Genomic DNA, 13,978 nt, shown 5'->3' on the forward strand with positions numbered 1-13,978 from the left:
ATAACAGTCCTGACTAAATTCTTACCAACGATAAGCGTATGAAAAGCACAAAAAAAAAGAAAAGATTTCATACATTTCTAATTAATAATGTGCTTTTATTTCCCTGTGCAAACAGCAGAACTGTAGTCTGGTCTTCTCGTTTGGTTGAAAAATGCACATCATTCAGAATGGAAGGCAAACTGCATTACATTAAATTAAATGTGTGTGCGAAGATGATGTTTTCTTCAATAGAAAAAACAAACAAAAAAAAAACAAAGCAGGTCCCACTAGTGCGACCAAAATGCACTGGAAGGACTAATAATTCCCATTCATCGCACAAAAAGCCCAAGCGCCTCATTGTGCCCATGTAGCTTTAAGAAGGAGGTGGGCAGCGCTCGGATGACGCAGGAACCCCCCTCTCCCTCTCTCTCTTTCTCTCTCTCCCTCTCTCTGAAAAGATGCTTCAAAACTCCAGAATCCAGCGTGCGTGTGGCGGCTGCTGGCAGGACCCACTGGTGGAGATCCCACTCCGAGCAGGTTTCAACAGGGAAGCTCCCGGTACAGTGGGAGGGGGGGATGGGTGGGAGAGGAAAAACAAACAAACAAACAAACAAAAAAACCCTCAATGCAGAATAAAACACGTGCAATCTGGTGGATCCCGCTTGTTTTCCAAGACAGGTAGAGTTATTGCCCGGGAACCCCGTGCAGTGCCGGCCGGCCGGGTGGTGGTGGGGTGGGTGGGTGGGGGGGCTGAGTTTGGAGCCAACTCCGTGGGACACTCGCTCATTTTACCGGAGCCCCGGAACACGACTGTGGCACCATGCCATCCCTCCACATGCTGTGCGTGTACTTTCTCCTGGTCCTCCGCCCGGCCGTGACGCGCTCCATCACCGAGGACGTGGACGTGATGGTGTTTTTGCCGCAAAATAACTCGTATCTCTTCTCTTACGCGCGAGTTGCGCCGGCGATATTTTACGCACAGCTGCGCCTGACGACCGACTTCCCCGACTTCCGCTTCCGCCTGCACTTCGAGAACTCGGACTGTCTCAACGATGCCTTTTTCCGGCTGGCGGACCGGACGTGCGGAAACAAGCCCGACCTGATCCTGGGACCGGTGTGCGAGTACGAAGCGGCCGCCGTGGTGCGCTTGGCGTCGCACTGGAACATCCCCGTGATCTCGGCAGGTGCTTTGGCGGCGGGTTTCGGTAAGAAGAGCCGAGAGTTCTCACACCTGACCCGCGTCGCGCCGTCCTACGTGAAGATGGCCGAGACGTTCAGCGCGATGTTCGAGCACTTCGGCTGGAAAAGCGCGCTCCTGCTGTACGAGGACGACATGGAGGAGCGCAACTGCTACTTCACCCTGGAGGGGATCTACCATCGCCTGGTGGACTTCAACATCAAGTCGTACACCTTGCACCAGGACGACCCCCTGGACGCGGACGACGTCATCCACAACATGCACGACATGCAGGGTCAGTAAACTTGTCTCTTATTCACCTGTCCAGGTGTTAATCCCCACTCTGAAGATCCCACTCCCACTCCCCAACGTGATCTCCTTGCGTGGATGTTCTACCAGCTTCACGCTGGATTTGTAACGTCATAAATTTTACAATCTTAAAAAAAAAAAAAATCTTAACTGTGCAAACACTGCAAAAAGCGCGCACAAGTGTTAGTGCGCATGCGCACCCAGTCATGTAGGCGATCACTCAACCTCGTTGCTCCTGTTCAGTGCAGCATCTTTAATCCATGCCGATGTTTTATCTCGTTTTCTAATAAGATCATAGTTATTATCTTACAAACACCATTGTTCTTTCTCGTATTGACACCAAACAAGGTGAAGTTAACACTAATATTGTTTGAATGGGGTAAAGGAATCCCTCTGATAGACATTGCACAGTCTCTGCACCCTGACACTTAACCTAAAGGTATTTCTGGATGTAGGTTGGAAAAACATTTTAAAAAGCCACCAAGATGAAAGATCCTAGGCAATACAAATAGTATTATCCCTACCATTACATAAGCAGGGAGTTGTTTTAAATGTTTGCAATTGACCATTAGGAGGTTTATGGTTGGCGTGAAAGAGGACATGAAGTAAGTTGTTGTGAGAGAAGAGGATGCAGAGGAGAGGGTTGCAAATGATTTGCCGTGGCAACTCTTCATTTTAGATGAGCTCTAGGTGCTTAAATGGTGATTTTAAGATAATACATTACTACTATTTTAATGTAACCTGGAATTAGCATGTTTTTTTTACACTATCAGTTGAATTTGCATGATATAATGTGAAAATCAACCGCCATTGGTAGCGATGACCTACAGGCTACCAGTGAAAATTGGGCCCCTGTCGGTCGAAGACGGAGAGGAGGGATGCGTGTTCAGAAGCAGAGAGAGAAGAGGAAAGGGAAGAGTTTGGGACTGAGAGTAGGGACTTTGAATATCAGGACTATGACAGGAAAAGGTTGACATGATACACAGAAGGAAGGTGGATATACTGTGTGTATAGGAGACCAGGTGGAAAGGTACTAAGACTAGAAGCTTAAGAGCAGGCTTTAAGCTGTACTATCATGGTACTGACAGGAAGAGAAATGGAGTAGGAGTTATCTTGAAGGAGGAGTTTGTTAGGAATGTTCTGGAGGTGAAAAGAATGTCAGATAGACTTGTGAATCTGAAGCTGGAAATTGAAGCTGTGATGCTCTGTGTTGTTATTGGCAATCTCCCACAGGTGGGATGTGAGTTAGAGGAGAAGGAGAAGTTCTGGAATGAGTTAGATGAAGTGATGCAGAGTATCTCCAGAGATGAGAGAGTGGTAATCGGTGCAGACTTCAGTGGGCATGTTGGTGAATGCAATAGAGGGGATGAAAAAGTGATTTGGTAGATTGGTATCCAGGATAGGAACGCAGAGGGACGGATAGTGGTAGACTTCCAAAAAGGAAGGAAATGGCTGTAGTAAACACTTTTTTTTCCAGAAAAGACAGGATCATATGTTAACTTATAAGAGTGGAGGTAGGAGCACACAGGTAGACTACATCTTGTATGGATGAGGTAACCAGAAAGAGATCGGTGACTGCAAAGTAGTTGTAAGTGAGAATGTAGCCAGACAGCAGAGGATGGTGGTTTGTAGGATGACCCCGGTAACAAGGAAGATCGAGTGGACAAAGACATCGCAGAGGACAAAGTGCTGGGAGCTGAAAAGGGAGGAGTGTTGTATGGTTTTCAGGGCGGAGTTGAGAAAGGCTCTGGGTGGTCAGGGAGAGCTTCCAGATGACTGGACAACTACAGCTAGTGTTATCAGAGAGACAGGTAGGAGAGTACTTGGTGTATCATCTGGAAGGAAAGCAGATACGGAGACTTGGTGGTGGAATGAGGAAGTGCAGGAGTATATACAGAGAAAGCTGTTAGCAAAGTAAGTGGGACACTGAGGGGACTGAAGAGAACAGACAGGAGTAAAGGGAGATACAACATAAGTTAAAGATAGAGGTAGATGACTTGTATGCTCGGCAGAAGTCAGCATTTGTGAACAGCGGTGTGGCTTCATGCCTAGAGAGAGTACTACAGATGCAGTACTTACTTTGAGAATGCTATTAGAGAGGTACGGAGAAGGCCAGAGGGAGCTGCATGGCATTTTTGTAGACTTAGAAAAAGCATATGACTGGGTGCCAGGACTGGTATTGTTTGATGCAGTCTGGAGTGGCAGAGAAGTATGTTAGACTGGTGCAGGACATGTATGCTAGCTGTAAGACAGTGTTGAGGTCTGCTGTAGGTGTAACAGAGAAGTTCAAGGTGGGGGTGGGATTTTGTCAAATTCAGCTGTGAGCCCCGTCTTGTTTGCATTGGTGATGGACAGGCTGACAGATGAGGTTAGACAGGAATCTCCATGGACCATGATGTTTGCAGATGACATTGTGATCTGTAGTGGGAGCAGAGAACAGGTTGAGGAAAATCAAGAGAGGTGGAGGTATGCGCTGGAAAGGAGAGGAATGGAGGTTAGTCACAGCAAGACAGAGCATATGTTTGTGAAAGAGAGGAACCGAGGTAGAACGGTTAGGCTACAGGGAGTGGAGATCAAAAGTTGGAGGATTTCAGGAACTTGGGGTCAACAGTCCAGAGCAGCAGAGAGTGTGGAAAGGTTGAAGCGGTGAAGAGACAGGTACAAGCAGGTTGGAACGGATGGAGGAAAGTGTCAGGGGTATAATGCGATAGAGACCGGCGATGCTGTATGGCCTAGAAGCAGTAACAATGACGAAAAGACAGGAAGCAGAGCTAGAGGTTGCAGAGATGAAGATGCCAAGGTTCTCTTAGGGAGTGAGGAGGATGGATAGGATCAGGAATGAGTCTATCAGAGGAGCGGCACATGTTAGATATTTTGGAGAGAAGGTCAGAGAAGCCAGACTAAAATGGTTCTATCAGGAGGGATAGTGAATATATTGGTAAACGGATACTGGAATTGGAGCTGCCAGGCAGGAGGTCTAGAGGAAGACCAAAAAGATTTGTGGATGTAGTGAGAGAAGATATGAAGTTAGTTGGTGTGAGAGCGGTAGATCCAGAGAATAGGGTTAGCTGGAGAAAGTTGAATAGCTGTAGCAACTCCTTCAGGGGAAATCGGAAAGGAGAGGAAGAAGAATTGAATTTGTATCATATGAATCTTAATAAAAATAATTAGCAAAGAATTATCAACAACAGTTAGTTACCTGACAGGAGATTATGATATAAGAGGGACCATAGTTGGTGAATGATCACAAAAGAAATAAGCAAGAAACGTCTTTAAAAACGTATGGTTACAAATCACCGGTACCTTTAGGTTAGAGGTTGATAAACAAAGTATTTCATTATCAGACAGACAAGGACGGTCGTGGGGGATTAAGATTGCATCCTTCAAAATGTATTAATTTATAATAAATCAAATTATTTTTTATTGCATAAATGGCCACAATTTTTGTCCCCAAATCGCATCTAAGAATCAAAAGGTCCCCGTTCGAGGCCCTCGCTCATAGCCTGTGCAATTTTAGTCAAGCAAGACTACACTCTGCACATGGTTCATCCACGATGGATAAAAATGCTGATAAATATGCAAAAAATAATTTCAGTTTTTTCATGAGTCCTGAAGAAAAAACAGAAAATTGCTCTTCACAGAAAACTTTGACAAAATGAATTTGACTCACTTACATTTAATTGTCAGATCGCAATAGTAATTAAAACTGCAAAGAGGCAGTACTGGTAAGTTTATGATATAAAACACAATTAAACGCATGGAAATGAAGGAAAGCTACTTGGCTTCTTTAAAACCACAAGGAAAGTATATAATGGTGCTGGCAATAACCTAATTGATTGCAGGAAACATTATTATGGAGGTTTAGGGTTCTAACAAGGTTCTTAAAATAATTCATGACATGATGTTGTGTTATCCAGTGCCTTGATGGTGCAATTATTTGTGCTTCCGCCTGACAGCAAGAAGGTCCTCGGTCCAATTCCGCCAACAGGCCTTTGTGATTGCATGTTCTCCCCGTGTCTACTTTTGTTTCCTCTGGGTTCTCAGGTTTCCTCCCACAGTCCAAAAACATGCATTAGGTTATTCGGACACCCTAAATTGCCCGGAGGTGTGAATGAGAGAATGGTTGTTTGTCTCTATATGTGGCCTGGTGATCGACTGGCAACCGGTCAAGGGTGAACCCTGCCTATCACCGTGTGACAGCTGGAAAGTGCTCCAGCACCCCCACTATCCTGACTACAGGATTAGCAGAATAGATAATGAATGAATGAATGAATGAATGGATGGATGAATGAATGAATTGTGCTGCCCTAAGCTTATACCTAAAACTGCTGTAATCAGTTACTGCAAGAGTCAGTTAATAGGAGGCCAACAATGACCCGCTCTGACTCTTTGCAGCTTCAGTAAACGAAAAGACATTTGATATTTTTGTATTAAGGGAGTGACTGCAGTTGAGTCCTTTCCTTCACTTTGAGTCTGGCTGATTAATGTATCTTTAAATTAGTAATTGAGTTAATCTCCTGACCTAAAGTTCAATTTGAAGTGTGTGAGTTTGTTTGCTTGTTGTTTGTTTTTGTGTTTGTTTTTTTCAGTTGTAACAAATTTGACAAAGTATACAAAGAGTCATCTCTGAATCATTGAATAGTAGTGGTTAAATGAAAAACTATCTCCCTGCATGGAGACAATGGGTTCATTTAACTTTTTTACTTTTACTTTTTGTCCTTTTTGTCCCTCTATCCACCCCTCACTTGTGTTGGGTGTGCAACAGGGGTTGATTCACATTGCTAAGTCCTAAAGTCCTCAATCCAGTGGTAGAGTTTTACTTGCAACTTACTGTAATGGCTAATTTGATTGGAAATTAGAGAGTAGATCAAACAATATTCATATACTTTGAAAAAAAAATCCATAAAAGGCAATTCATTTTTTTGTAGGTTGTCAATTTTGGTGTTGAATCCATGTAAATTTTACTCAAATGTATGTCATTCACTCTAGAAGACACAAAAAGGCTTCTATATATGAAAAGCACGTACTAAACTGCAATAAATATCCATATCTTACTCATCATATAAGGAGTCCCGGTCACAAGACGTTGATAGCGTGCAACTAACAGATTAATTGTTTCAGCATTAAACTACACCAGCGACTGTAGCCCTGTTTGCCTGCAGCCTTGTGATCAGCCAACGGAGCCACTTCATCCTTTCTCATGGAAGAGAATGTGACACTGAGGGGAGAGGTGATGGTTTGATTCACCCTCATCACTCACACACACACTTACATAATGTCCTGCACACCGCTGGCATTTTATCATCTGTCTGCACTGCAGAGGTGCTTTATGGACACACAGAGAACCAGATGGTCTGTCGCTGTTCCAACACCTTGGACACTGTCACCGTCTGAACTTTGCTGATCTGCATCCATTGCTGTCGGACTTTAAGTGCATTAAAATTCCTCACCGAAAATACCCATCGTATAAAAGCTGTGATATATCTGCACAACCTAGCCAGTCTACATTTTCATTCAAGTAAATGACCCTCCATGGAACGTAGTGTGACCTGAACACATTAGTCTAAAGTTGGGGCTGCCGTTTTGTTGTGTGTGTGTGTGTGTGTGTGTGTCAGTTTGCAGCTGCAGCGTCTCCACAGAGAATAACAGCAGTTTTTTTTGTCGCAATCCTCAGCTTTCTGATTACAGCACCACATATCATCGAAGTCCATGTTGCATAAATTAGCATATATTATGCACGGTAAATGCTGCAGAGCCACAAAGTGTACCAGAGGGCCAGGATTAGTATTCAAGTCATGTCAGGTGTTTTACTGAGAGGTTTGATGGGTTTCAGCATAACAAACCATTAGGGGGAGGCCAGATGCACATCCATCCATCACAACCACAAACATTTAATATCTGGCTTTATATATTTATATGTAAGGTATGTTATACAAACACCCACATCAGTGCTATTCATATTCGTAATACTTCCTTGCTTATTTTGATATATCATCCAGATTATAAATGATAACTTGTTAATGACTTCTATTCTATTTAAGAGCGTGTCTGATATCAAATTTCAGACAGATTTGATTTATAATCTGGATGTTTTCTTCTTTAGACTGCTGTTTTGATCATCAGAGAAAGTGGAAAGTCTGTCATTTCAGAAAAGTGTGAACCTTTTTTGTTTTGTTTTGACAATCAGAATCGAATGAATTGATCAGACGAATGAAATTTCATTGCATCTCTGTTCACGTGTGACATTAGTACAGAGGCCCCCCGAACCCCTTTCTGCTTGCACTGTATCTCCCCTTCATTTCCATTAATTCTAGGCCAAAAATAATTTTTGTTGTACAACCTCAACTGTCATTGACTTCTCAATACATATATTTTTTCTCTGAACATTGCAAGTCAGGTGTTAGTGAAAAAAAATGTCAATCAAATAAACTTTTTCGCAGCCGCAATTACAAAGTCGATTGAAAAGATTTTAATTTATTACCTCATCTCTTCATTTTACATGGTCCTTATGCCATTACTTCTTACAACTAACACCCATTTAATTTTCTAGATTATTATAAACATATATTATTATTGTTACAAACCATATATGTTTGAGTGTGTCTGTGTGTGTATATGTAATCCACTTATATATTCTGCGTGCTATATGAAGGACTTTTCTGTATTATTTTGATACCATTATTTTGACGCGGTGAAAACAATCTGTGACCACTACAGAAAAGTAGTTTTTTGGGAAATACTCATAAAACAAACAAAAAAGGATGACGTTCAGTGATTTCAGAATGGCGACCAAGAGGGCTCTTCAGCCCCCTGTGCTGTTTTTTTTTTTCTGTACAGTGATTTATTTTTTTCGTTTGAAGATATCGGTTAACCCTTTGGCAGCCTTTTGTCCAGTAGCGGCTCATCGAAGTGTTGTATCAAATTGACGAACATCCAGTAGCTCTTTGTTTAATTCGGAAATTACGTTCATCCCATTTGTAACTTTGGCGTTTTTGGCCTCCTTGTTAGCAGGTATATGTCACTGTCCCTTTTCAAGGGACAGCCAGCTCTATAATGACTAAAATAGATATTTCTCATGACACTTGTGGTGTTAGTTATTACGATTTAAATGATATTTTGCATATCAATTGGCCAATTGTACAGTAGAATGAAAATTGATTTATGGATTTGAGATCATGGAGAGTCAATTTAACACCATCAGTTGAATTTCATGCACTCTTATATGATTAAGAAACTAAAAATTTTTAAATAATGTTTAGCTGTAATCTTAATTTTGAAACTGTTGCATGAAATCATTGACTGTTTTTAAAATATTTGTTACTGTGTCAGGGTTTCGAAGTTGCATCGATTACATTTAAATAATCAAAATTTTGCCTCAGATCAGAGAAAGTGAAGTGACAATAATTAACAGGGAAATGTTATTAAAATACAGAAAATCAGCAGGAACAGTAAAAATATGACATGTTGCATCTACCTATAGAATGGCAACAAACTTTTAGAAACACATCTGGCTCCTTTCATTCCCTTAAGAGGCTGTTCCAGTGCACTGATGGAGGCAAAAGACAAAGAAATTGTCATGTGTTTGAATGTATTGTTGTTTCTGGATTATCAGTAGCCAGATTTAATCATTCAAGGCTTTTTGTAAGAAGAATCGCAAATGGATGCTTCGCTAAAATAGAAGATATTCCCCCAACCTTTGTTCCTTAAATAGGGCAGAGACTATCACAGCCTGCATTGCAATTCCACTCATACCGGAGCAGACACATGCCATCTATTAAAGAGCAATTCGACAGTATATCTCCAGTCTTTTTTACCTTGGAGGAAAAAAAGGGGCTCCATTAAGCCCTGTACTTTGATTAAAAGTAAGGGATGTGTCTTTATTAGCAATGGTTCTCGATGTTATCGAAGTACCTGCTTTGACTCTTAGCTAAGAGCTTCTATCAGCAGCACAATCTGTCATCGGCTGGAATGGCAACACTTTTAACTGCCAGATCAAGAAAAGATGGTACCTGCATCTGTAGATTTTTTTTTTTTTTTTTTTTGAGGGAAAAATATCTTATTTGGGATGTCAGTGAAAGTAAATTATGGGTGGTATGGTGGTGCAGTGGTTAGCGTTTCCACCTTACAGGGTTTCTGGTTAGATTCTGACAGGGGGCTTTTCTTTTGTGGAGTTTGCGTATCGTCTGCTTGGCTTTCCTCCGGTTCCTGCAGGATAGGTGGAATAGAAAATGCAATGAATGATGATTCTTTATTTTATTTTAACCTACTTTCAACTCTTCATGTTTATACAGGAGTTGGATTGAAAGCACTTTCTCAATGAATTCATTTTTCTTGGGATTATCATCACAGTTAGTCGCAGTCTTTAAAATACAGCATCTCTGTTTGGCCCTCGATCAGCACTGAACATTTCAGGGGCCTTTCAAATACCAGTGAATTTAACCGTGTAAACACACTAAACAAAACATTTTACCACCACTGCTCACCTGCTTGCCGCTTAGGATATCAAACTCTGGAAACGGAAATGATTCGATCACTTTTAAGCTACACTTTGCAGAAATGCAAATTAACCAGAACCTGCAAAACCCACTATGTTTACCTTAAAAATAGGTTCAACAAATGAAACCACTACATTTTTAACCCCAAATATAACTCTTTTGATGACAGACAGGCTGCTTGGGTTAAATCCATTAAATATTTCCTTTTTGTGCTTCTTCAAGCCATGTACTTGTGTCTGTCAATTACAGATTTTTTTCAGTTTGAATTGAATTGTTGATATAACCTGCTCAGATTCTGAATTTCATTACAACAATGTGCAACGTGGATAATGAGGAGAGCGTCAGGGCCGATTTGTGGCAAAATTTAAAATCGTATTACTTATTGAATTACAGACTGAGGCAGTCCAAAAATACAAGTCAGTGTAATATCATCAGATATCCACACTCATCTATTTTGATGGTAATTACTTAGCAGAGTGAAATCCCAGCGGTTAGTCGTCTGGATAAAATTCCACAAACTAGGAGAGACAAAAAGACTCAAAGAAACCTATTTAGATGTTAACGCTGTGTTCTGTTTTAGTGCTGGTACGTCATCTGGATCTGTGTGCCATTTCATGCTACATTTCTACCAGCGGGTTTGAAGTTGTAGGTTGTGACAACATCACATTGTCGGAAAATTTCACATGCTTTTCGAACATTACCTTCGGTCCCGAGATCCTGGCGGTCTTTGAATGTCTTGTGGTGTGACAAGAAACCACCAGGTAAGAGATCCGACGTTCGTGTGATAGTGAGACCAACGATCTGGACGCTCAGCTCTAGTCAGTGCGACCAACAAGGACTAACAGTGGCGATTTATTATCGTCATACACCGAGTCTGTAATATTTGTATTTTTCAGGAATTTGTTCATCTCTTATCAATGTTTATTTGACTCAAAAAGCAGCCGCCCCCAGTTCTCTCTGCGGTCATCCATCCGGATCGGTTTACTTTTCAATTTCATGAATCCCCCACTTTTCCAGGAGAATGAAGTTGTTACATTCCACAACCAAAATGAAACATGTGCACTATATCTCATTTTTCCCCTGCAACAAAAGGGAAATAATGTGAGTGTTTGTGTATATCTAGAGATGGAGGCTGAGATCTGATCACAGTTGACACCTGGGGATGCATCTGAATGCCAGATAGGACCTTAATAACAGACCTGACCAGGGCCTTATTATTAATATAACATTTTAAGAATTAAGAAATTCCAAAGGGGATGTTTGGCGCAAATATTTTGGAGACTTTTTTTTTGAACAGCGCCGGTCCCGAAACAGTTAAACAGCACGTTCGTATGGATACTGGTCGGAAACAGGTGACCAAGGGGCAGCTGCTTGCAGGCAGGGGAATACTGCCTGTGGCAGTGCATTTGTAATTGCGTTAGGGACAAACCTGCCGTTTAGATGAACAACATAATGGGATCGGTCAGTATGATGACGGAAACCGTCTCCAATAAAGGGGGCATTAGTGACAGAGGGCAGTTGTTTTTTATTAAACAAGTCATACTGAAAAATTCACATCGTGAGTCTGTGAAGGAGACCGGTTTATACATGTTTCCCCAACTTGGAAAGTAGTTACAAATCTCATTAGTTCTGTTGGGATCAAAGTGTGGTCAAGTATTTTCATGGGAAAAAAAAGGTCTCAATTAAAATCCCATCTTTCCCAATTCTTTAAACGGCTCTGTAATAGATAATTATATCTAAGAAAGGTCAAAAAAATAATCCTCACCAGTGAATATATGATAGCTATGCACAAACCATATTATTGAGATGAAATGAATGCAAGATGCAAATAAAATGAAATCGCTCGATGTGTTTGTGTGTGCATGTGTGTGAGAGTGTTTGCATCAATTCAGGAGTGTTTCCTGAATGCAGTAGTTTAAATGATCTGCTGCCAAATCTGTTGTTTCTGGCTCGAGTACGTTTCCTATTAACCCCATAAAGACACGATCACACACTTACATTTTGTGAATCTGTGCACCGCAGAATCAACCAACATTGAATATTACATGATGCTATTCATAGGTCTGTTTTTGATTGAGTGGAACAATAAAGTTACAGCTTTACAGCTGCGCAGCTAAACAAAATCAATAAGAAAGATCATCTGCATGTGTGTGTTCAGCGAATAGGATACATTTATGAGAAACCCTGACTCATAAGAATAGATGATAGTGTGTTTTCCCGCTTTCCCGCAACTTCAAAAGAAGGAGCCGGGGTCAGAAACATCACTGTCAAGATACAGTCTAGGCCAGGCCTGGGCATTTTACGGCCCGCGGGCCACATTTGGCCCGTTTTGCTTTTTTATCCGGCCCGCCAAACTATTTTCTTTGAATATTTTAACACTTATTTTCGATCCACATTGAAATATTTGTTTCCTTTTGTTTAATTTTGTATGGATGATTACCTCCAAAATAATGCCGGTACAATGATATAATTTTAAAGTTGAAATAAAATGGCCCAAAAATGTAAATATTTAACTTGCAATTTTCATTTTGTTCAATTTACATCACACCAAGTTGGCCCACACACAAAAAGTAAATAAAAAGAAATGTGTCCCGCCAGCCAAAATAATTGCCCACCCCTTGTCTAGGTTGTTCAATTATCCTTTAAATCTAATTTTGATTTTTTTATTGTCATATATCTTTACTTTTTGTCCACGCAGTTGCACGTGTATTAATAAAACATGTTCATAGAGGTGACAATGCGAGTAAAACATGAATGGGGAGAGAAGAGAGAAATTTAGGTACCAGAAGACGAAGAGGAGGAGAGGTGATTTGGAAGGCTAGTTATTTGGACAGTAAGAAGAGGAATCGAAACCACCAACTATTTTGCCAAACTGTGAATGATGAAGATCAATGTCCTTGAAATCTGTGCTGAAATAGAGCCAGAACTAGAGAACTAGTTCCTCAGGCTAGTTAACATAGGAAGGTTTTCTCTGTGACATGCTTCCCATTAATTCATCAGACTCCACAAATCCATGATGCAAAATCTTTTATTTCATGAAAAAAACTACTAGAAATTACAAATCGGTGTTGGCATTTGGGTCAAAACAGTTAAATACAAGTATTTCACAGGTAGGTTCAAAAAGCAGGAATCTGAATTTTACCTTTATCACTCCAATGATATTTTTACTTTCGTATCATAAGTGTGTGACGTCACTCTAACCAGTGTATTTGTTAGGGAAGTATAGTTCCAGCTATATTTGCGTTTCCCAAGTTTATGGTGATGAAAGATACTATAATACATCAATATTTTTAAAGATACTGTGCTTGTACACAAGACCTTATCCAAAGTCGAATCAAGAGTGCAGTTCTTTTAAAAATGATAGTCTTGTTGCTCACTTGTCCGTCAAACGTATTTAAATATTGAATAATTGTTATCCCCTGGAGAGTTTCCTTCTGTCCTGTCAAGTTTACATTTTGTATTTTTAGTTTTGTTTCTGTAGTGTCCCGTGGAATTTGCTGCAGGGATGTTACTGGCACATGGAAAAGATTGCAATCACTAAAAGCAGCCTCTCTAATCTTTCATGCGAATCATTAAGGAAACAACAGTACGTCAATTAAAAAAATTACCTGGAAAGGTCCAGACATGCTGATCCTATGCGAGATTTAAATAATCAGTCAAGTCAGGCTGCTGTAATTGCACACTTCTCATTCCTTTTCCTTGTCTGCAACATGGGTAGACCATTGACAGGAGCAGTAGGAATCCACCAGAGCTCCCTGAGGTGAGCTATACATGTTTAGCACATTCAGAATTTTTGTAATAAATTTTTTTGATAAAGTTGCAGCGTTGCATTTTACGCCCTGAATAATGAAACCCATTGAGATGAGATGAGATGAGAACAACTTTATTTATCCCGAAGGAAATTGTTGTGCCAGAGTTTCAAGTAAAAACATAACAGTAATAGATAATAGTGGAAAGGAATAAATAAGAAATATAATGAAATATAAATTGTCTTAGCTGTTAGCAGTAACTACAAAGA

General features: G+C 40.7%; 1 protein-coding gene across 1 annotated transcript in view; it reads left to right on the forward strand.

The window, feature by feature from the left end:
* Positions 1 to 709: 709 nt before the first annotated feature.
* The window catches only part of npr3 (natriuretic peptide receptor 3), a 32,667-nt gene continuing 19,398 nt past the window's right edge, over positions 710 to 13,978 (forward strand). The window contains exon 1 of the mRNA XM_086169267.1: positions 710 to 1,451. Coding sequence (XP_086025393.1) covers positions 800 to 1,451 — 652 coding nt within the window. The 5' untranslated portion in view covers positions 710 to 799. The remainder of the gene's footprint in view (positions 1,452 to 13,978) is intronic.

The sequence above is a fragment of the Fistularia commersonii genome, chromosome 22, assembly GCF_037954325.1.
Source record: "Fistularia commersonii isolate RoL2024-O1a breed Wild chromosome 22, RoL_Fcom_v1.0, whole genome shotgun sequence".
Classification (NCBI taxonomy): Eukaryota; Metazoa; Chordata; class Actinopteri; order Syngnathiformes; family Fistulariidae; genus Fistularia; species Fistularia commersonii.